This window comes from Antechinus flavipes, chromosome 2 (genome assembly GCF_016432865.1).
Source record: "Antechinus flavipes isolate AdamAnt ecotype Samford, QLD, Australia chromosome 2, AdamAnt_v2, whole genome shotgun sequence".
NCBI lineage: Eukaryota > Metazoa > Chordata > Mammalia > Dasyuromorphia > Dasyuridae > Antechinus > Antechinus flavipes.
In genome coordinates this window covers 520,881,274-520,903,917 of record NC_067399.1, presented here as the reverse complement: position 1 = coordinate 520,903,917, position 22,644 = coordinate 520,881,274, and the positions used below count along the sequence as shown (strand labels likewise).

General features: G+C 33.5%; 1 protein-coding gene across 1 annotated transcript in view; it reads right to left on the bottom strand.

The window, feature by feature from the left end:
• GALK2 (galactokinase 2) overlaps window positions 1-22,644 on the bottom strand; it is a 155,260-nt gene that overhangs the window by 120,893 nt on the left and 11,723 nt on the right. Inside the window, exons 2-3 of the mRNA XM_051980609.1 lie at window positions 18,775-18,863; window positions 14,345-14,468 (exon numbers count right to left, since the gene is read on the bottom strand). Of these exons, the coding sequence (XP_051836569.1) occupies window positions 14,345-14,468; window positions 18,775-18,863 (213 nt within the window). The remainder of the gene's footprint in view (window positions 1-14,344; window positions 14,469-18,774; window positions 18,864-22,644) is intronic.

Sequence of the window (22,644 nt, the reverse complement as noted above, 5' to 3'; positions counted from 1 at the left end):
TTGTACATGATTATTTACATGTTTCTCCCCTCTTCCATTAGACTATAAACTTCTTAAAAACAGGGACTATCCTCTGCTTTTCTTTATGTCATCCAGTACTTAACAATGCCTAAAACATAAAACATAGTAGGTATTTAATAAATGCACTTTATCAATTACTAAAATTCCTTCTCCTTACCTTCACTAACTAGCTATCCTTCAATACACAGTTAAAATGCTGTATCTTCCAACCTATGAATCCTTGCCTCCTTTTCACTCTCATGGGCAGAGCCATTCATATTTCTCCCAACAAATATACATTATCTCTTATGTGCAAAACACTTTGCTAGGTACTAGGGATAAAAGGAAAAAAGAGTCCCAGTCCTGGAGGAGTTTACATTCAACTAAATCTTTCTGAATATTGTCTTGTACACCATGACTCTGTGTACATGATTTGATTTGGACAAGTTTCAATTGTAAGAGAACTAACTGCTCCCTATAAAGCATAGGCACTCAGTAAATATCTGCTACTCTCAATTCTTTTTCCAATGACTAATAAGTCAGTGGCCTAAAACATTCTTAAACTTATATGAAACAGGTATTCTCAAATATTCAAGTGATTCTTATATCTCATGTTCTTTGCAGAAATTGCAGAAATATGCAATACAATTCCTCCCAGCCCGTCTATGCTATATAATTCTGGTCCATGTCTCATCCTCATTTCAACTGAGGATTCATCCAAGATACTGTGTGAGTGTTGAGAGTAATTTCTTTTGACTTCTTCTCAGAGATCATTTAATATTTAAAGTTTTTTGAACCAACAACATTGAGTTGCTATAATTTTTCACCAATAAGTTCTGTTTTAGGAAACCAAATCTTTTGACTTCAGATTGTGGGCACTTCTCCCTAACCAAAGAATAGAAGATATTCTCAATAAGAGAAACTTGGGGAGGTTTTTAAAAAGTAAATTATTTTATATTATCTATTTTTCCTTTCCCCTCTCCAGTCAAACAGTGCAGAAGTTTTAAGAAAAATTTCTTCTTTTTGTATACTTCAATATATACAAGATTCTGTCTCAATTTTTTTTTTTTAAAACTAATGTGTTTTATTCTTTGAGAAGCATTATTTCAGGAACATTCTAAAGTCCTAACCCAGTTTTTCCATGTCCCTTTTAGCTTTTGTGATCTAAACTGAAACAACCCCATGATAGCTAAGTTAAATGTTCTGGACATTAGTACCTTTAAATTTAATAGTCAGAGAGTTTGAATAATGTTAGAGCTTTTAATTTAGGGAAATAAATTCTTCAAATTTTCAGGAAAACAGGATATGCAGGGCAGAACTTATAAACAAATTTTATGTTAGAATAAAGTTTCCCCTAATTTAGTAGTTCTCTCAAAATTAAAGGCTTTATTATGATTTCACATTCTGTAGGGTGAAAGAAGAAAGTCTGAGTGCAATTGTCTTTTGTTGTTGTTATTATTATTGAATATCTTATTTAGGAACTTTGTTACAAAATAAATTAATAATTTCTCTTTGATAAAGATCTCCGGATCTGGACATAATTTTTTATTGCAAAATCTTGTGGATATTTTGTTGGTTTCAAAGTGATGTTTTCAAATGTTTACTAACAAACCAGTCCCAATTCTTTGGTTCTTTCACAAAATTTCTTAAAGACAAAGACAATGACTCAGAAAAGCACTTCCTGTGTAAGGGTTGTGATAAGGACAAGGTAAGAAATCCAGTCCCACAAAAAGACATGGCCAGCAGGAGATCATTATATACTTCAACAATACTATATGATGACCAATTCTGATGGACCTGGCCATCCTCAGCAAGGAGATGAACCAAATCAGTTCCAATGGAGCAGTAATGAACTAAACCAGCTACATCCAGTGAAAGAACTCTAGGAGATGACTAAGAACCATTACATTGAATTCCCAATACCTATATTTTTGCACCTACATTTTTGCGTTCCTTCACAGGCTAATTGTACAATATATCAGAATTTGATTCTTTTTGTACAGCAAAATAACGGTTTGGTCATGTATACTTATTGTGTATCTAATTTATATTTTAATATATTTAACATCTATTGGTCATCCTGCCATCTGGGGGAAGGGTGGGAGGAAGGAGGGGAAAAATTGGAACAAGAGGTTTGGCAATTGTCAATGCTATAAAGTTACCCATACATATAACGTGTAAATAAAAGGCTATTAAAATTAAAAAAAAAAAAAAAAAGACATGGCCAGGAAATGACCAATCAAAGCAACAACAATTCAAAAGATGTTATGCCACAGTTATCTTTTATTGTCCTGACTCAGTTTCCTTAATTATCCTGACTCAGTCCTGCCTTGGTTACCCTGCTTCTCAGTTCTGCAAAACCTCCCCTCCCTCTTTATCAGAATACTTGATAAGGATAAAAGATCTTATGTTTTAGAATATGCAAATCTCTCTCCCACTCCCAAGCTATTGGAATGTCAGATACTGTCTTATCAAGATGCCTCTCCCAGTGTCTGGAGTGCCTTCCCCCTAATTATGTCATTCCATCTCTGGTGGCTCACCCCACCCTGTCAGAATCTCACTCCCACTCTCAGCACCCTGACTCCACCCCTGCCTCAGTCTACCCTTTGTGTCTGAGCCATGTGTATATATGTCATTGAGAACTGTTTGCTGGATTCTTGGAGAGGATAGTCTCATTCAGACCCAGGACCATTTGGTTCCAGTAAATCTCTCCATTTAATAAATTATTAAATACTCTCTAATCTCTATGCTGCCTCAGTTTCTCCGGCATTACAAGGACACTTTTTAAGGATTCATTACTCCACTTCCTCTCCTCTCACTTTTTTTTAAGTCTCTATAAACTGGCTCCCCACCTCAACCAACATTCAATCAAAACTACTCTCTCCAAAGTTACAGAAGGTCTCTTAATTGTTAAATCTAGGTATTGTGTTAAGCACAGGAGATTCAAAGACAAAAACAAAACAGTCCCTGACCTCAAGGAGTTTTTAGTCAACTGACATAGTATAGAGAGCACACAAGTACCTGAAAAGGAAATTCAAAGTAAGCTGAAGGTTGGAGGGAAAAGGGGTGGAAAGTCGGGGCAGAACCTTGAAAGGAATTAGGGATGCCAAAAGGCAAGGTAAAGAGAAACAACATCCCTGCATGGGAAACAGTTTGAGTAAAGGTATACAACATCCCTGCATGGGAAACAGTTTGAGTAAAGGTATTTACTTTAAAAATAATTGCTTAAACTAATTAGTTGATTTAATTAATTTAATTGCTTTAAATAATTGCTTAGAAAACAATTAAGTATTCTCCTATACCACAAAAAAAAGCCAGTCAGTTTGGTTTGAGTATAGATACATGAATGAGTAATGGAAATAAGTGAGTCTGGAAAATTGGGTTGGAGTTGAAAGCCCATCAGAAATATTTGCATTTTATCCTAAAAACAAGAGAGAGTCACAGGAGATAACAAAGAAAGGGAAGGACAAGATTATGTCTCAATTTTTTTTTTCAACTATTGAATTTTAATTCTTTGGGAAGCCTTATTTCAGGAAAACACTAAATTCCTAACCCAATTTTTCCATGTCTCTTTTAGCTTTTGTACACACTAATGTGATTCTAAATTGAAGCAAAGTTGTTAAATTAAAATGCTCTGGACATTCATACCATTAAACTAAGTAATCAGAGAGTTTGGCTAATGTTAGAGCTTTTAATTTTAGAGAAATAATTCTTCAAATTTGCAGCAAGATATGTACAAGTGAACAAAATAGATGTAATCTCTGAAAAGACTCCCTTGCGATCCCTCCCTCACACATTTTGCACTGACATTTTACCATCAGAAAATCATGTCCTTTAATTCTCAAAAGTAATTTGATATGAAAAGACACTTTTCAACATTCCTTTGCAGAAGGGGGTAGAGGGTGGGAAGAGAGGTATGGCTATGGAACATTTTGTACATAATGTTAGATTTTTTTTAAACTACATTGATTTTACTGAAAATTGTTCTCTTTTTCCTCTTATTTTTATTTTTTAAAAATCCTTTGGGATGGCTCTCTGGAAAAAGAAAAAAAAAAGGATCCAGAAAGAAATATAGGAGGTAAAAAATATATCAATAAAAGTTTTTTAAAATAGTAAATTGGTCTTCAGAAGTCCCAAATTAAAGAATGCAAATATTCCATAGGAGAGACAATACAATGAATTATTATCAGCTAACACTTTACCTAATGAGCTAATTTAACAGAAAAAGTTCTTTCCTTTTGATTAACTCAAGAAATGAAGACCTATGGAGATGTGAAAAGATAGCAGAAGGGATAAAGAAAATACAGTGCATAAAGAAAAAAGAAGAAAAAACTGCCTAATTCTGCCCCAGAATGGTGTTGGTCATCAGAAATGATCAGCCACTAGAAGAAAACTTCATAAACTTTACCAAGTCAAAAACATAGATAGCAATAATAAGACTAGAAATATGCAAGAAGTAAGATGACCTCTACTGGTCTGTTTTGATTAAAGACTCTCCTTAGTTATCGATTTTAAGAAAGAGAAATGTATCAATAAGTGAATTATGCCATAGATCCCCAAATTTCTATCTAATTTAGTCATTTCTGTCTTTACCAAATATGAGATGTTAAAGTAACAAAAATTTTGAATTTCATATTCTTTTCTTTCCTTCTCTCTTGGTGCCCATAGGCCACTCTCTGACTATAAATTATACAGCAACTACAGATCTGCAATAGTGGGAGGAGTTTCCATGCCAAAAGTTCTTCATACTGATGAAATCACAACTTGAGACAGATCTATATACATACATATATATGTGTATGTGTGTATATATACACACACACCAACATATATACCCCATATATAAATATTATATTTGTACAATGTATAATAGCACATACATATAATATATAATACTATATATATAATGTATGTGTTATTCTTATGTACATGGTATACCAAAAGTCTTAGTGTAGTTTTAAACACACTCTCTCTCTCTCTCTCTCTTTCTCTCTCTCTCTGTGTATATCACAGACATATACCGCACATTCACCCAATAAATACAAGAATTAAAATATTTTGACTTTGTGAAAGCTGAATTTTTTGACATATACTGACCTACTTAATCTTAGTGAGATATAGTAGCATAAAAAGATTGTTTTCAATGACAATTTTTAGGAGAAAAATAAAAGATGAAGTTGACTCCATTCAGGCCTTCAAATAAACAGCTTAATCTGACATTATTGCAAACCCAAAACTATTTCATCCCAAAGGCTATTTTTTTTTATTCTGTTCTGTTTTTGTTTTTAAGGGTACAGTTGGGGAAATGTTTTGTTATGGATAAATAAATGGCTTGGAGACAGGAAAAAAAAAAGATTGGGGATAAAAAGACATTTCCATAGATAGAAAGTATTAAAATAGGACACTGAAGGATTAGTGTTGGGATTTTTCTTTACACAGTAAAATCTCCAAGTTTACACACAAGCTGTGCTGAATGGTGAATACAAAACCAATAGCAATAAACAAAAGTATGAAGTCACGATACTGTATAAGGAGTATGAAAACTAACCAATACCTTTTAGTGTGAGATTACCATATAATGCTTTCAGGGAAGAATAGATATAGAATCTCAGAATTGGAATATATCACTCAGCCCAACCTATTCCCAAGGAGGAATTCTTTCAAAAACACCTCAACAAGTGGTCATTCAGCCTTGGCTTGAAGACCTCTAGAAATAAGAAACTTACTACTTTTCATGACAATCTTTTTTTTTAATTCAATTTATTATTTCAACTTAATTTATTTTTTGTTATATATTAGGTTCCAAACTGTATCCCTTCTTCCCTTCCCACCTGCACTAAAGAAAGCCACCTTTTGACAGAAACATATAGAGAATATATGTATGCATATATATAAACATATACTATGCATACTTCCACTTATCAGTTCTTTCTCTGAAGACAGATAGCATCTTCTTTCATAAGTCTTTTGTAATTAATTTGAAAACTTGAACAGCTTTGTCATTCACAGTTCCTCTTCAAACAATATTGTAATTACTATATAAAACAGTCTCTTGGTTCTGCTCATTTCACTCTTTACATTTCATGGAAATCTTTCCATGTTTTTCTAAAACCAACTTGCTCATCATTTCTTATAATACAGTAGTATTCCATCATAATCATATACCACAATTTGTTTAGCCATTCCTCAATTAATGATCATCCCTTCAATTTTTAATTCTTTGCCACCACAAAGAGAGCTGCTCTAAAGGGTTTTGAACATAAAGGTTCTTTTCTTTTTACCCTGATCACTTTTGGAAACAGACCTAATAATGGTATTTCTGGGTTGAAGGATACATATACTCAGTTGAATAACTTATATTTATATCATTATATATAATACATATTATATATACAGATGTTACATATAATATATATAATAATATGATATAATTATAGATTGTTCCCCAAAATGGCTAGATCAGTTTGCAGTTCCACCAACAGTGTATTAGAGACAAGATAGCCATTTAGATTGTTCTATTTATCAAGATCTTTCTTCAATCATTGAAAATCTGCCACTCAGAAACCTCTGCCTTTTGCTCCCAGATTTGCCTTTTGTAGCCAAACAAAACAAGCCTAATCTGTCTTTCATATAACTACCTTTAGAACTGGAAAACTGCTCTTATGTTTCTACTCTTCCTTAATGCAAGTCATTTCTTCTTCAGGATAAACAAGCTCTGTTCATTCAATTAAAACTCCTATGGCATGATCTAGTTCCTTCACCATATCAGTGCCGCTCCTTTGAACAAGCTCTAGCTTGTTGGCATCTTTGCTAAACTGTGGCACGCAGCTGAACACAATATTAGAGATGCATTTTTGCACAGCACACAAACTATGGGTTGCAACCTCGTAACTAAATATGAAGGTTGCAAAATTATGCTTTATTATTTTATATATTTATATATCTAAAGTCACATAAAATTTTTTTCAGGTTGGAGCAGCTAGATGGTGCAGTGGATAGAGCTCCATCCCTGAAGTCAGGAGGACCTGAGTTTAAATCTGCCCTCAGACGCTAAACACTTCCTAGCTGTGCGACTCTGGGCAAGTCACTTAACCCCAACTGACTCAGTAGGGAAAAATTCTCAGGTGAAAAGCAGTTGAGAATGGGAAAAGTTTAAGAAGCCCTGGTATAGCAGTGAACCTGAAATAAGGGAGACCAGAATTCAAATCTTGCTTCTGATATCAAACGAGTGACTACTGGCAAGACGCTTTACCTGAACTTCTGTTTCTTTGGCTGTCAAAGAAAAACACTAATATCCATATTACTTACTTCACAGGATTTGTGTAAGGCTCACGTGACAATTTATATGTATCATAGGTTGAACACAGCATGCAGGGTAACTCCCTAATTCCAGCCATCCTTGTGAAACTTGGGTCTTTGGGGTTAAGGAGCATCCTAGATGCCTCTGTTCAAGGAATAATTGAGCACTGAGTACAGCCTAGGTATGGCACAGAAGGTTCTGAGTGGTTCCTAGGTCCTCCCTGCCCTCTGACAGAAGAGGAAGGGGATCTGCTAACAAGAAACAACTTCTGGTTTGCATTCTTTATGCCCCTTTCCCATGTGGCAAATAAACTTCTCTGTCACCAAACTCTCTTTGAAGGGGATGAAGAGATTAGTAATAGTGTTTCTTCCTTTTCCTCTTCTCCCATGAGGTTGGGCTCAATTAAATAAGCTTACAACTGGGCCTTGGATGTCTTTTCCATTCTATTTTCTTTCCTGAATAGGTGACCAAATATCAGTCTCAAAGTAAACATACCTTGGCTTGAAGGCAACCTCCTGAGTTCAAGCTGTTTAGAACTGTTGAGTCCAATGAGCAGAACTGAAACAAGGAAAATTTCTTCACTATGCAAGTGAAAAGTATGTAAGATATAAAATATACACTATGCAAGATATAAAGTATAATGCATAGATAACCAATGTGCTATAACAAATGTTTATTAAGGTGAATGGCACACTAAGGCTTACTACATTCATTATTGTATATAATCACTTTTTTTTTTTTTTTTGGCTGAGGCAATTGGGGTTAAGTGATTTGCCCAGGGTCACACAACTAGGAAGTGTTAAGTGTCTGAGGTCAGATTTGAACTCATGTCCTCTGACTTCAGGGTTAGTGCTCTATCCACTGCACTACCTAGCTGCCCAATCTTTTTATTTTCAAAACATATGCATGGATAATTTTTCAACAATGACCCTTGCAAAACCCTGTGTTCCAAATTTTTCCCTCCCTTTCTCCCACTCCTTCCCCTAGATGGCAAGTAATCCAGTATATGTTAAACATAGTAAAAAATATATGTTAAATCCAATATATGTATACATGTTTATACAGTTATGCTGCACAAGAAAAATCAGATCAAAAAGGAAAAAAATGAGAAAGAAAATAAAATGCAAGCAAACAACAACAGAAAGAGTGAAAATGCTACATTGTGATCCACACACTGTCCTCTCTTTGGGTGCAGATGGCTCTCTTCATAACTAAACAACTGGAACTGGCCTCAGTCATCTCACTGTTAAAGAGAGCCAGGTCCATCAGAACTGATTTTCGTATACTCTTGTTGTTACCCTGTACAATGATCTACTGGTTCTCCTCATGTCACTTTGCATCAGTTCATGTAAATGTTTACAGAAGTATCTCTTAATCAAGCACTTAATCAAATGCTCTCTTAATTAAACCAGGAGCAGACTGTTAAGTACCGCCAGTACTCATTTTCTCTTGTTCTAGTTACAAGCATTTCAAATTGCAGCTAAGTTCTGATTAGTGATCAATTGTTTAAGTCTTTGAAGAGAGGAAATTATCCTTTACTTTACTTTTCTAACGTCATTACTAAGTACTTATCATTTGTTTACCAGATTTGAAAAACACATGTCAATAGTAATTTTTTGACAAATTTGGGGGACACGTACATCATTGCCAAGCTATACACAAATGCTTATCTTATTACCGAAAAAAAAAAAAAATTATCACAAGATAGAGGCTTAAAACAAAATGGAATTGTTTGTTTGAAATTAACATACTTATTAACATCAGCAAAAATTGGAGCCCAAGTCCCTAGACTGAATTATCAGAAAACCTACATTTTGAGGGAAACAATTAAAACCTGAGATGAAGAGTAAAATGTCTAATAAGCAGTACTACAAACAGACTCATGTTGAGATGAGTTTTAAGTTATCTGCTCCTAACTGATTATACAATAGTTCTAAAATAAGTCATCAAATTTTGTTTTACATTTTCTCTGTTGATGTCTTTTGTGTCAAGAGCTTGTTTTCAGGAACTAAATACCTGTCCCAAGTTTGATTTACCTTGTACAAAGTACCTTTTTAATTCCCTCTTTGAGAAAATCTAGTCAAGAACTTAATATGCTGAAAGAGTTTTATAAAAGGGAGCCTAAACCCTTCAATTAAAGGCTTCCTCTAGTCTTGAATCCAATTTGAAGCTTGAATAAAGCCTAAATAAAGAAGACGTTCGAAAGGGAGCAAATAAAATACCTGAGCCTCTTTGGGCCCATGTTAATATCTCTCACACACGCAATACAAATACACAGAGCATGTTGCAAGCTTTAAAGTATTATGTGTCAATTTTTATTATTAGCTCTTCCAACAGATTGCATCTCATAGGACCACAATTAATCCCTTCTACTCTAAATATTGACAAAATGTCAAGAGAACTTTTGGTCAACCTCTATTTTTGTTTTCTTGAGTGTCTGTTATAGCCACCATATCTCTAGCTGAGCTCTATATTCACAGGGAGTTTCCCTGTATGGGGATTTCTTTCTCATTTCATATAAGCAATTTGACATCTTGCTCAACTGCTTTTGATAGTAATGAACAAATTCCTACACCAAAATCCAAATGCAAATACCTGCTCTCAGTTTATAACTTCAGTGCTACACTAGAAATTTAGACAACAGCAACTTCTAAACTATATCTCCTTTTCTCCCCCCCATCCTTAATGCTCATCAGATTTAAGAGGTTATCTATCCCAACCCTCTCATTTTATAAATGAAGCAACAGATATGATATAGGTCTCCAGGGTCACATAGGTATTAAGTAGCAAAGTTGACATTTGAATACAGGCCCTTTGAGTCCACCTCTAGTATACTTCCTATTTCACCATGTTCTTATTCAGACTTGAAATGCTTTTTTTTACAATTCCCACAAAACAAACAGACAAGAGAACTTGGTCTGTCCAACAATCTACCTGCTGTATATAGATAATACTTGATGCTTTTGGGATTCTAAAAAGATTTTTAAAAAATTTTTTACATTATTTGAGAAGATGGTATATTTAGAGAATTCTAGAGAGTCAATTAAAAAACCACTAGAAACAATTAACTTTAGCAAAGCTGCAGGATATAAAATAAACACAAATCATCAGCATTTCTATATGTTACCAACAAACACCAACAGCAAGAGATAGAAAGAGAAAGCCTATTTAAAATAAGATAGACAGCATAAAATATTTGGGAATCTACCTGCCAAGACACAATTAGGAACTATATAAACACACAAAAGACTTTTGACACAAATAAAGTTAGATGTAAACAACTGTATGACAGGAAGAGATAATAATAAATGTTGGAGGAATGTGCAAAAATGGGACAGTAATGAATTATTAGTGGAGTTGTGAAATGATCTAACCATTCTGGAGAGCAAAACTATGCCCATAGGGCTATCAAAGTGGGCATACCCTTTGATCCAGCAGTGTTTCTATTTATATCCCAAAGAAATTTTAAAGGAGGGAAAGGGACCCACATGTGCAAAAATGTTTGTGGCAGCCCTTTTTGAAGTGACAAAGAACTAGAAACTGAGTGGATGCCCATCAGTTGGAGAACGGCTGAATAAACTGCAATATATGAAAGTAATGGAATATTGTTATTTCATGAGAAATGATGAACAAGTTGATTCCAGAAAAGTCTGAAAAGATTTACTTGAACTGATGTTAAGTGAAGTGAGAAGAATCAAGAGAACACTGTACACAGTAACAAATTTATGTGATGATTAATTGTGTTGGACTTGACTCTTTTCAACAATAAGGTGATTCGAGGCAATTCTAATAAACATGATGAAAAGTACCATTCCTTTCCAGAGAGAGAACTATCTATGAAGACAGAATGTGAAACAAAGTACAGTATTTTTGTTTTTGCTGTTGTTGTTTGTTTACTTGTTTTTTTCAATTCTTTATTTCTAATTCTTTACCACTACAAAAAGAAAAGCGTAGTATTTTCACCTTTTTATTTTTTGGGTTTTTTTGTTTTTCTTCCTTCTCATGGTTTTTTTTTCCCTTTTGGTCTGATTTTTCTTGTACAACATGACAAAAATGGAAATATGTTTAAAAGGATTTATATATTTAACCTATATCAAATTATTTGCTGCCTTGGAGAAGGAAGAGTTAAGAGAAGGGAGTAATACTTGGAACACAAAGCTTTACAAAAATGAATGTTGAAAACTATATTTACATTTATTTGGAAAAATGAAATACTATGAAGGAAAAAAATTTTAGAAATTCTTGAGGCGACATGGTACAAAGGAAATTATGACATGAATCGAGTGATCCTGAGTAATATTATATATGTACATGTTTCCCACAGTAGAGCACAGAACAGTGATACTTTTCTTTACATCACAAGTATGGCTGGAGCTTAATATAATTGCTTGTTGATTGACTGAAAAAATACTTTCACACGTATTTTAATGCAGAACAATAAAAATTCACCTTTATATAACTTAAAACACTTTTCAGAGCACTTTATTAACAAAAATTTTATGAGATAAGTGGTAAAATTTTATACACGAGGAAACCAAATCTCTGATCCCTAGGTGAATTTTGTATGGTCACACAGCTTAACAAGTGTCAAAACTGAGAGTCAAGCCTAGGTGCTACAACTCCAGAATAGTACTACTGCACCATGCTATTTCTACTCAGTTGAAAAAAATGGACTGGAAATTAATTGCTAGTTCTAACTATGCCATTCACTACCTGGGTAAATGATCATATGTCAGTCATTTAATACCATTTAATGTCCCCAGTTTCTTCATCTATAAAATGCAGGGAAGTATTGAAGTAAAGATATCTAAGGTCCTTTCCAACTCACCAAAATTTTTAATGCCATAATTCTATGAATCTTATTGATATTTAAAAAAAAAAGATTACTGAGGCTAAAAGACCTTCACAAGATATAGGTAGAATTAAAATTTAACTCTAGTGGAAGAGAAAGCTTTCTAAAGGAACTTTTGTGAGAAAATAAATGAGGAACCATTTTTTCTCTTTTTTTTTTTAATCAACAATGACATATAACTGGTCACATTTATATAGTTCTTTGAAATTTACAAGACATTTTCATGAGAAATCATTTTCAATCATGGCCTGTCTGGAAGTTACAAAGTCCTAATATAGACAGCTTGGGCTACAATCAAACCTAAATAAATTGCTCATCAAGAAGTTGTGATTTAATGTTTTTCTCCAAATATACATTCTTGAGGGAAGTCTTATGTTAATAGAAAGGACAATGTACTTGGATAAAGAAAAGAGCTGGATTCAGATATTACAAGCAGTATGACCATTACATATGACCATTCTGTTTCTCAAGCTTTCATTTTTTTTTTTGCCTGTAAAATGAAAATAATAAAACCTGTAGGATACATCTTTTTAGGTCATTGAAAGGATCAAATGAGCCAGTGTGTGAAAAGCACTTTGCAATTTTCCAAATGAAAAAGATTCTTTATCACTAAGATAATTTTTTAAAATTACATATACAATACTGATCAGTCTTTAGTTCCTAGCTTAATTCTATAACACCAGAAAATGAAATGACAGTTTGTTACTCTAAATACTAGAACTTTTTCTCCCCTTTACCATTTTCCTTCCCCCAACTTCATAAGACTTATAATTTATTTTAAATAAAGCACAAGGCTTCTATATTTTGCATATTTTTCTTCAACTAAAAATATATACAATTATTTAAAGAAAATAAACATCTGGTCTCTTTTTAACTTCTAAACTACATTCATTCTTAATTCAAAAATAGAAAGTCATAGTATCATTGGACTTATAGCTGAGATTTTAAAGATCATCTAGTCCAACCCTCTCATCTTACAGATAAAAAAAACTGAGGACTAGAAAACATCAACTTGAAACATATGAAATAGGAGAAAATAGAACAGCCAGAAGAAGGCAACAAAGATAATGAAGGCTCTCAAGTTAACTTCATGTGAGAATCAGTTAAAGAAATTAGGGATGTTTGACATAGAGAATAGATTTAGGATAAACATGTTACCAATCTTTCCTAATACTTAAATAATCATCAGTTACCCCAAAATGGAATTGATTATCTTAGGAAATTGGGGATTTCTTTCTCAGCAGAGGTCTTAAAACAGAAAATGTACAATCTATTACTTAATATATTGTGAAAGGATTTGATCATTATTCCAACAGAGACTGACTTCAAACTCAGATTTTGTGAACTCTGCAGTCAGCTTGCATTGGTCCTAAAAGTCAGGACAAGGCATCAGTAATCACAACTGTGAACTAACTGTAGCTGATGAGGTATTAAAGAATGTTAAGGGGTTCCCTGAATTTGTCTTTTTGAGTAGCCATATTTTTCAGAAACCGAGTGTGTATAGGAGGCTCTGAATGTCTTTGTGTCAAGGACAAATTCCCATTGCGCTAATTTGTTCTTTACATCCCAAATAGAATTCCCTATGTGTCTTTGGAAGTCAAGACAGGTTCTTGACAATCTTCAGTAGGCTAAAAAGCTGCCTAGATAAGCAGATAAACAGATAAACAGATCATCATATCTTCATGGTCTAGCATTTTACAAGGGAAAAGAATGTAATTTTTGCCTTAACCATATTCCTCCCTTTCAGGACACCTTTACTATATCTTTCCACCTCATTCCATGTCCCTTTAGGTAGAGATTTGTGTTTCTTCCTCTTTCCTTTGCTGTACTATCATAAACATACAAACTTCTAGATGGATTATGAACTCTTTGGATTAATTTCTCTTGTAATAAATCTAGTTTTTACTAAGTTTCATTAAGTTTTGATTGCCTCTTGACAAAGGTAAGCAAGAATGAAAGTCAAGATGAAAGAAAAATGTCCAAATTAAGCCAATTGAATGTAAGTGTAGCTAAAAAGCAAAATAAAATTGCATATGGTATGTATGTGTGTGTGTAATATTTTAATGTATAATCAGCAATGATTTCAATGAAAGCAGAAATATACAAGAAACATGGCAAATTCCTCCCCTCTACCTCTAAAGTTCTTTAACACCCAGGACATATAGACAATTATGGAAATCTAAAGTACTCACAGGTACTTGGGATTCGTATTGGTCAAGTGGAGTGTTTGACTTTTCACAGGTTCAACAGCTATTAGAATATCCTGTTCTAGAGCCACAGGAAGGACAGCATAGCCACAATAATCTATGTGCTCTCCTAGAAAAGAAAATCAAGAGCATTCTGTAATCATCATGGACATCAAAGAATAACTGGCATGCCAATATCAGAGAAAATTTCATACAACACCAGATTGCAAGGGAAAACAAAACAAAACATACAAAAAGACCAATAAGAGTGATAGTGTTCTTCCATCCTAGACACTTCTGCCAAAACCTCTGCCAACTACCAATAACATCCCGAGCTCTTCAGAGTTTTTTGGGCATTCTAATATGTACACAAGTTGGTCTTTCTCTGCTATTGTTTCTAATATGGAATCATGCTTTTCAAATCATTATGTTTACATATTAAGTACAGCTAGCCAAAGAAGAAAGTTAATTTTGTGTGGGTTTAACCAAAAGTAGCAAATCTCATTCAAGTCCTATGTAAATCTCCCACTTTTCTCTCATAAGTTAACATTTTCTCCAATTACTATCATAATCACTGATAGCAGTCACAAAATAGCAGTCACAAAATTTAAATAGAAAACGACATCTGGAGAAAGCTAGATGAACAGTCCATCTGTATTTTGCAGTAAACAAAAATCTCAGATTAACTTTTTTTCTATAAAATGTTTTTGACACATTAAATACATAGAAAGCTTGATGTAGTATTAAACTGTTTAATTACTCTTTCCAAAGAATGCTGCATTCCATTTTTTTGTTGTTGTTGTTGTTGAGGCAATTGGAGTTAAGTGACTTGCCCAGGGTCACACAGCTAGGAACTATTAAGTGTCTAAGGCCAGATTTGAACTCAGGTCCTCCCAACTTCAGGGCTGGTGCTCTATCCATTGCACCACTTAACTGCCCCCTGCATTCCATTTTTTTAAAATGTATACAGTATAATCTACATCAAATTGTTTGCCTTTTCAAGAAGGAGGGAGGGAAAGGTTAAGAGAATATGGAACTCAAATTTTTAAAAAATAATTGTTAAAAATATTTTTACATTCAATTAGAAAAAATATAAAATTTCTAAAATATAAAAATAATAATAATGATGAAGGCTGTTTTCTGTTGACAAACATATTTCTACATAACTGGGATTTAAGTTGAAATTAAATCATAATTTTTCCCCTGAAACAAGGCATAAAAAGATTATATTTCTTTCAAATGCTAGTCATCCATAACCTACAGAAACTATTTTTTTTAATTATCCAGACATGTTGCCAAAAACCCACTTTATCCTATAAGATGCCTACAACTAAGCTTAAAATAGTGTTCTATTAGCAATTTTGTAATTCTTATTCTCACCAAAAGATGAAATATTACTATCTCAAACTTCAAAACATGAAAATGAAAGGTTCTGTAAATGGCAAATCATGATTAAAGTGAGGGTAACTATGTACAAACTCATACTCAAAAACTATCATAATTTAGTTTGGGAAAAAAAAAAGATTAGAATCAAGAAACCCTGATTTTGCATTCTAGATTTGTAATTTAACACAATGTGACCTTGATATTAAAACCTCTCCAAGTCCTAGTTTGCTCAATTCTAAATGGTGGTGATCATCTCAGACATTCCTATCTTTCAAAATAACTGTGAGGAGGTGTTAATAGAAATACATCTTCTCCCTCTTTTTCTATTCTTTGTTATAAGGGATAAGTCACCACTGAGAAATGTGGGCGATATAAAAGCAAAAAATATCAATAAATACTTATTTAAAAAGAAAAAACAAGAGTAAAAAAGAATGAGTTCATTATAACCTTCTCCTCAAGGGATCGTACTTACCTAGACAGTCATCAGACAGAATTATTCTCCTTCAGCACAATTTTTTTCAGATTTTCTCCTTTTTTCCCTGTGGCTCATAATGACCTCTACCTTAATTTGTACAGGAGTCATACCTCCCATCTAGCAGGTAAGCCAGAATTTAAAACCAGGCTCCAAACCCAACATTCTTTCTAAGGCTCTATCTGCCTGTCTCCTGCTAATTGCTGAACTCATCTGATTTGGAAGGATAAGGATACAGAATAGACCAGTGATTTCACTGACATAGAACTCGGAGATGAGGAAACTCCCTCTACCAATGCAGACAGGCACCTGCTCTGCATTTTACTGTGTTAAACAGTTGCCTGCAATCACAAGTGACTTACATAGTGTGGTAGAGTCAATATATGTCAGAGAAAGATTCAGGTCTCCCTGGCTTTGAGGTTTGTTCTCCAGTCACTCATTCATTCATACTGTATCTCTGGCTTCTATGACATATCTTTAAAATGATTACCTTTGGCAACTCTAGGACCCTGTAACCTTTATAACTGGCCTTCATTTATAGAGCACAGAATTTTTTAAATCTCAGCTTATTTACAAGAATGGATTTCAAATAGTTATTAATTATTCCACAGACCCTACAGAGAAAGTAACAAGATTTTTAAATATAGCTTTATGCCCGTTTCAGTACAGGAAATGAAACTGACTGAGCTAGAAATTACCTATGATACAATCTTTATCTTTTTATGAGAACACACACCTCAATAATTATATTAAATATATAAATATCTGCCCCCTCCTCCCTAATTCATGATAAGAACAAAACAGAAAAGTTATACTTTACCAGACTTCCTGCCTAGGACCATGAGCCTAGGACTATGAGCCTAAACCATTATTTCCTTCTTTCCCCTCATTCCCCCCTTCTCATGTGCTTCACTTATGAAGGAGCCAGGAACAATGGAAAAAAGAGAAAAGCAGTTATGTATTGGGGAGGGTAGGATAAGGGGAAAGACAAATCCTAATTCAAGTTCCTTCTGTCTGTAACTTCTGGCAATGATGTATTTTCACCTCCAAATTCCCCAGAAAGGAGATAAGATAGGACACAAACAATGTAAGAATTTAATTTCATATTTGTTACAAGGATTTCCCCCATCCACACCCAAATGAGGTGGGGATTTGGTTGTGTGAGGGGGGAATGAAGAAGGGGAAAGAGAAGGGGAGAAAAAGACATGGAGAATGAAAACAGATTTTTGTTAAATCTTCTAAAATTAAAATTTTCACTTATATAATGCTTTGTAAAGTGAAATACTTTCATAAGTGCTGTCTTACTTGACCTTTATGACAATCCTAGAAAGTAATAAAAGCAAGGAAGGTATGTGCTCCCATTTTACAACTCTGAAGCTGAGATTAAACAACTGGCCCAAGATCACAAGGCTAATAAATAAATGAGTTAGGTTTCAAGCCCAAGTCTTCTCCCTTCAACTTCAGAGGTCTTTCCTGTTCCTTTTTTACCTTTGTCATGGCATTATATGACATGAGTACCAAAAAAAAAAAGGGGGGGGGGTGGAAAGGGGATATTACAAAATGAAATAAAATTAGTTCATAAAAAGACTAGATGTGGTGCTCCTCCTAGTGTTCATGCAGAGCAGTTGGATTTCTTTTGATTTTTCATAACATAGAAAAATAGAAAACAGCAATCCAAATAAAGTGATATGATAAATATGATTTGAAAATGGGTAATTTCAGCCTCAGAGAGATGCCTGAATCTACCAACCTAGCCCCAAAATTAAGTTTAAAAGGAATCTTTTCCTAAGAGGTTGCTACTTTTCTACAAATACTCTATGTATTCCCTTCTTGGAGAAGGGAAATAAAAAAAGGAAACAATGAAAAAGTGACATGAATAGTGACATTTTTGAATCTATTTGTAAAAATGATGAAATGAAGCATCAGCCCTGAAATCAGAAACTCAAATCTAATTTCAGAAATTTGCTGTGTGACCCTAGGCAAGTCACTTAATCCTGATTGCCTCACACACATCCTCTCTCCCCATCCAAAAAAAGAAAAAGAAGAAAAGAAATCACTGATTCAGAAAGCATCTTAAGTATTCTTGTAGTTTACAGCATGCTACAGCCAGATGAAAATATTCATTATGAATATTTTATCACTTCAGAAATCATCGGATGCTACAAATTAGGACTTGATTTTTTTTTTAATTGTTTGATTGTCTATGCTTGAGAAAGTGATAGCAAAAATGTTAAGACAGAAAAGGTAAAAAGTGTGTCATCATGTCCAATTCTTCACGATCTTGTATGCAGCTTTCCTGGCAAAGATTATATAAATCTATCTATCACATATTATATAATTCTATCTTATCACAGAAAAGGAATAATGAACAAAAAAAGTGAGCCTCAAACATAGATTTAAAAAGTAAGCCCCAGAGGGAGGTTTAAGCATTCCCATAACCATATATTTCATATAATCTGTTTCCTCAACCTCCCTCCCCCAAGGAAAAATTAAAGAGTAAAACATCCACAAACAAATTTAGAATTTGCCAGTTTTGTATTTTAGAGCCAAAAAATTAAAAGAATGAATTTCTAAATACCTATTAAATTGACTCGTCCTGGTGCCCGGACATAAAACTCAGGAATGGATCCAAACTTAGAAATGAACATCTCCTTCAGTTTTAGCAATCTGAAAGGCAAAGTGAAATATATCTCAGAATATTTTTTAACATAACAATCTAAAGATAAAAACACATAGTAACTATGCATTATGGAATTATGATATAGTGAAAACAAAACTGTTCTTGGAATCAGGAAACAAAAATTCAAATCTAGGATCTGATACTTATTAGCTATGTGATTACAGGAAATATCACTTTGACCTCAGGTTTCTTTTTTATAAAATAGGCATAATGGCATATGAATTGCCTATCTCTGAGGTTTTTTGTGAGGAAAATATTCTGTTAACATTAATACACTCAAAAACGTTATTAGTGATTCTTCCCTTGAAAAAGAAAAAGGCAATATCTTTCTGCTATAAATCAACCAAAATTTACTTGAAATTTTCCTTCATCCAAGTCACAAAAAGTCCTCCCCAACGTCACAAGAAAGTAAATTAGAACTATTTTTTAATACAAATAACTTCTGTAAATATTTTCCAGTCATTTCCTACAAAGAGGAAATACAGAGATATCTGCAAATCACGGAATATCACAGTCTCAAAAGAATCAAAGTTACAAATAATCCAAAGGGCATGATGCCCTTTGGGTTGCAACATGTTATCAATGATGATTTGCTCTTTAGAAGTATTGTGAAAGAGTTCATCTAAGTCTGCTAAAAATTATTTAAGAAGGTGATATTCAAAATGGACTGAAGAGAAGAAACAAGGTGACAAGAAAGACCATTGCAGCTTTCCATGTAAGATTTTTCTTTATAAATAGCAGAAAAATATAAATATTTGTTCATTTTCTTGATATCCTGTTATCTATACTTCTCTCAATACAGAAAGCAACTTCCTATTCTTTTTCACCTGGGATGTTTCCATAAATCTTCTGAAGAGTTACTCAGTCACTCACAGGAAGTTCTTTGCTTATTCTTTCATGATCTTGGTTGTTATCAATGTACTGAACATTTCTTGTCTTTCATTCCTAATTTGTAACCACCCCATTTCCTTTCCCAAAATTGTACTTCTTTCCCAAAAATTCTATTCCTACTTCTGACTTTGTCATTTTGATAGTGGAACCACCATTCACTCAATCCTCTATGTTCAAAACCTTCATGTTATCTTTGACTCTTCCTTCTCAGGACAGGGCTGACTTTGGAATCACAGGACCAGCATTTGAATTCTGGCTTTGCCCCTTACTACTTGTGTGACCTTGGAGCACTGATTCAATCTCTGGACCTCAGCTACTTCATCTGTAAAACAAGAGTTGTATACTAGATAAGGTCCCTATATGTTCTACATTTATAATCTTATATTCAATCAATCACCACCTTGTGTACTTCTATTTCCATATTACCTCAACTCCACTGTCTCCTGTTTCTTCTTTTTAGCAGTACCCTTTATAAAGGCTCTCAAAATCATCAGCCTGAAATATACTACAACTTATTTCCCACCTGCAACCCATCTTTCAAATTTCTAACCCATCTAACAAATTTCCTAATGCTAAACTTGGTTATATCATGTTTCTGCTCAAAAATATTCACTGAGTCTCTATTTTCTACCTATTAAATTTTCCTAGTATTTAAATTATTCCACAACTCAGCAAGACCTGGCAATGTTATCCTAGAGAATTTCTAAAGAAGACTTCATTTAGAGTGAGGGGAACCAATAATTATCTTTAAACATTTGAGGGACTGTCATATAGAAAGGAGAATAAAATCCAATCCTTCTTGACCTTCAAGGTCATATTCCCCTGGACATCATCTCCCTAGAAGTTAGAACTTCTTGCACATAGAGCACTAGCCCTGATATCAGAAGGACCTGAGTTCAAATCTGCCCTCAGACACTTAACACTTCTTAGCTGTATGATCCTGAGCAAGTCGCTTAACCCCAACTTCCTCACCAAAACAAAACAAAAAAACAAAAACAAAAACAAACAAACAAACAAAAAACCTTCTTATACAGAAATGCAATGGTGAGCATTGGGAAGTAGAAAGTTTCCCCTTCCAGGGGAAGCCAGATCATCATTTATTGCTTGGAGAGAATTGTTGTTCCAAGTAATGAACTTAGACAAAATGAACTCTAAATATCCAACAATATTATTCTAGATTAAACTTCATTTTGCTTCTTATTGTTGTATTCTTTTTACTCAGTGTATCTATGCATCTATAACTCTCCAATAATGCACAATATTTTGTGCTTATAATTTGGCAAGTAGCTATTTTTATCACTGCACTGGTCACTGGGAACACATTAGCTTTTAAAATATGCTGCCATGGAAAGTGTCAAAAAGCAGTCTAATGACCTCAGCGCACTTTCAGCATGAAAAGAGTTCCCACAAAGATCCCACTGTTCAAGGAAGAATTTACCAGGATAACTCTCTGAAACAAACTGTTGACTGTGAGCCTCTGAATGTTCTTTTGAGTGAAGATTTGTTTAATAGCAGCACTAGTGACTGAGCTTAAGGAAACAAATTTATGGGAGTAACCACCTTTGGGCATGCACCTTATCTTTGGGCTTAAGGGCCAGTCCTAGAAGCATCTTGCAATTCTATAAGAAAAAGGCCCAGCATTGATATTAGGAAATAAGATTTTTGTGGCAGATGTGATCAAGGACAAGGCATCTAATCTTGTTTCAATCTTCTCTTTCAAAAAAAAAAAAAAAAAAAAAAAGACAGACAAAAATAGGTTAGTTGATCCAAACATCTCATGGAACTTTTAGGAAGCTTTGTTTGAAAAAATTACTTCTTCTAGGACCCTGGAGAAAGGTGTATCAAAGAAAATTAAAATTTATGCCTCTGCACTTTATTAAGCACTTTTTCAGTTTATAAATTTTGCTCTCACTCCATAAGCAGAATGATTTTTTAATGTATATTTGTATTCCCTATACACTTCTTTTAAAAAGCTAATGTATTTTCAAATTCCAGATGAACCCTGCTAAAATGAGATGCCATATTTGGGGTACATTAAAAAATAATAACTATAGCTAACATTAAATAGCGCTTTAAAGTTTATAAAGAACTTTACATATGTTAACACATTTGATAAAAACTGCTGGATTTCATTTTCTCTTTGTTTCTTCAGCACTATGCACAATGCCTAACACAAGATAAATAATAATACTTATAACAAGACAACAAAGCTAAAATTTACATTGAGTTTTCTATGTGCCAAGCATTATGCTAAGCACTTTAAATTATTGTCTCATTTGATTCTCACAACAACTCTAGGGTGGTTGTTATTATTATCCCTATTTTATTGATGAGGAAACTGAAGCAAACGGAATTAAGTGACCTGCCTAGGATAACACAGCTAGCAATTGATAGGAGCCATATTTGAACTCAGTTCTTCCTGATATCAGACCCAAAGTTCTATTCATTTTACCAGATACATTATGAATGCTATATTTATATATATGTTGTTTGTCATCTACATTCATGTGTGTGTATGTAATGTAAACACATATACACACATATATACATGCATTTATATATATGTATGTATGTATATGTATATTTGTATATATAATACTGGGAAAATGCTGATCTGTTTAGGGAGAAAAAGCTAAGAAACTATTGAATATTATTTGTATCACATCCATTCTTCTCCAAAAAGTTAAAGTACTACAGAATTCTTAAAAATATTTTACATATGTTGAAATGTGTCCATCACATTCAATTTAATTTAAAGAACATTTACTAGGCACCTATGTACAATATGGAAATTCCTGTAAAAAGATTCATTGTTTCACAATATCTTATCATAATGGTTAAAGTGCTAGACAAATTCAAGTGCTATCACTAACTATT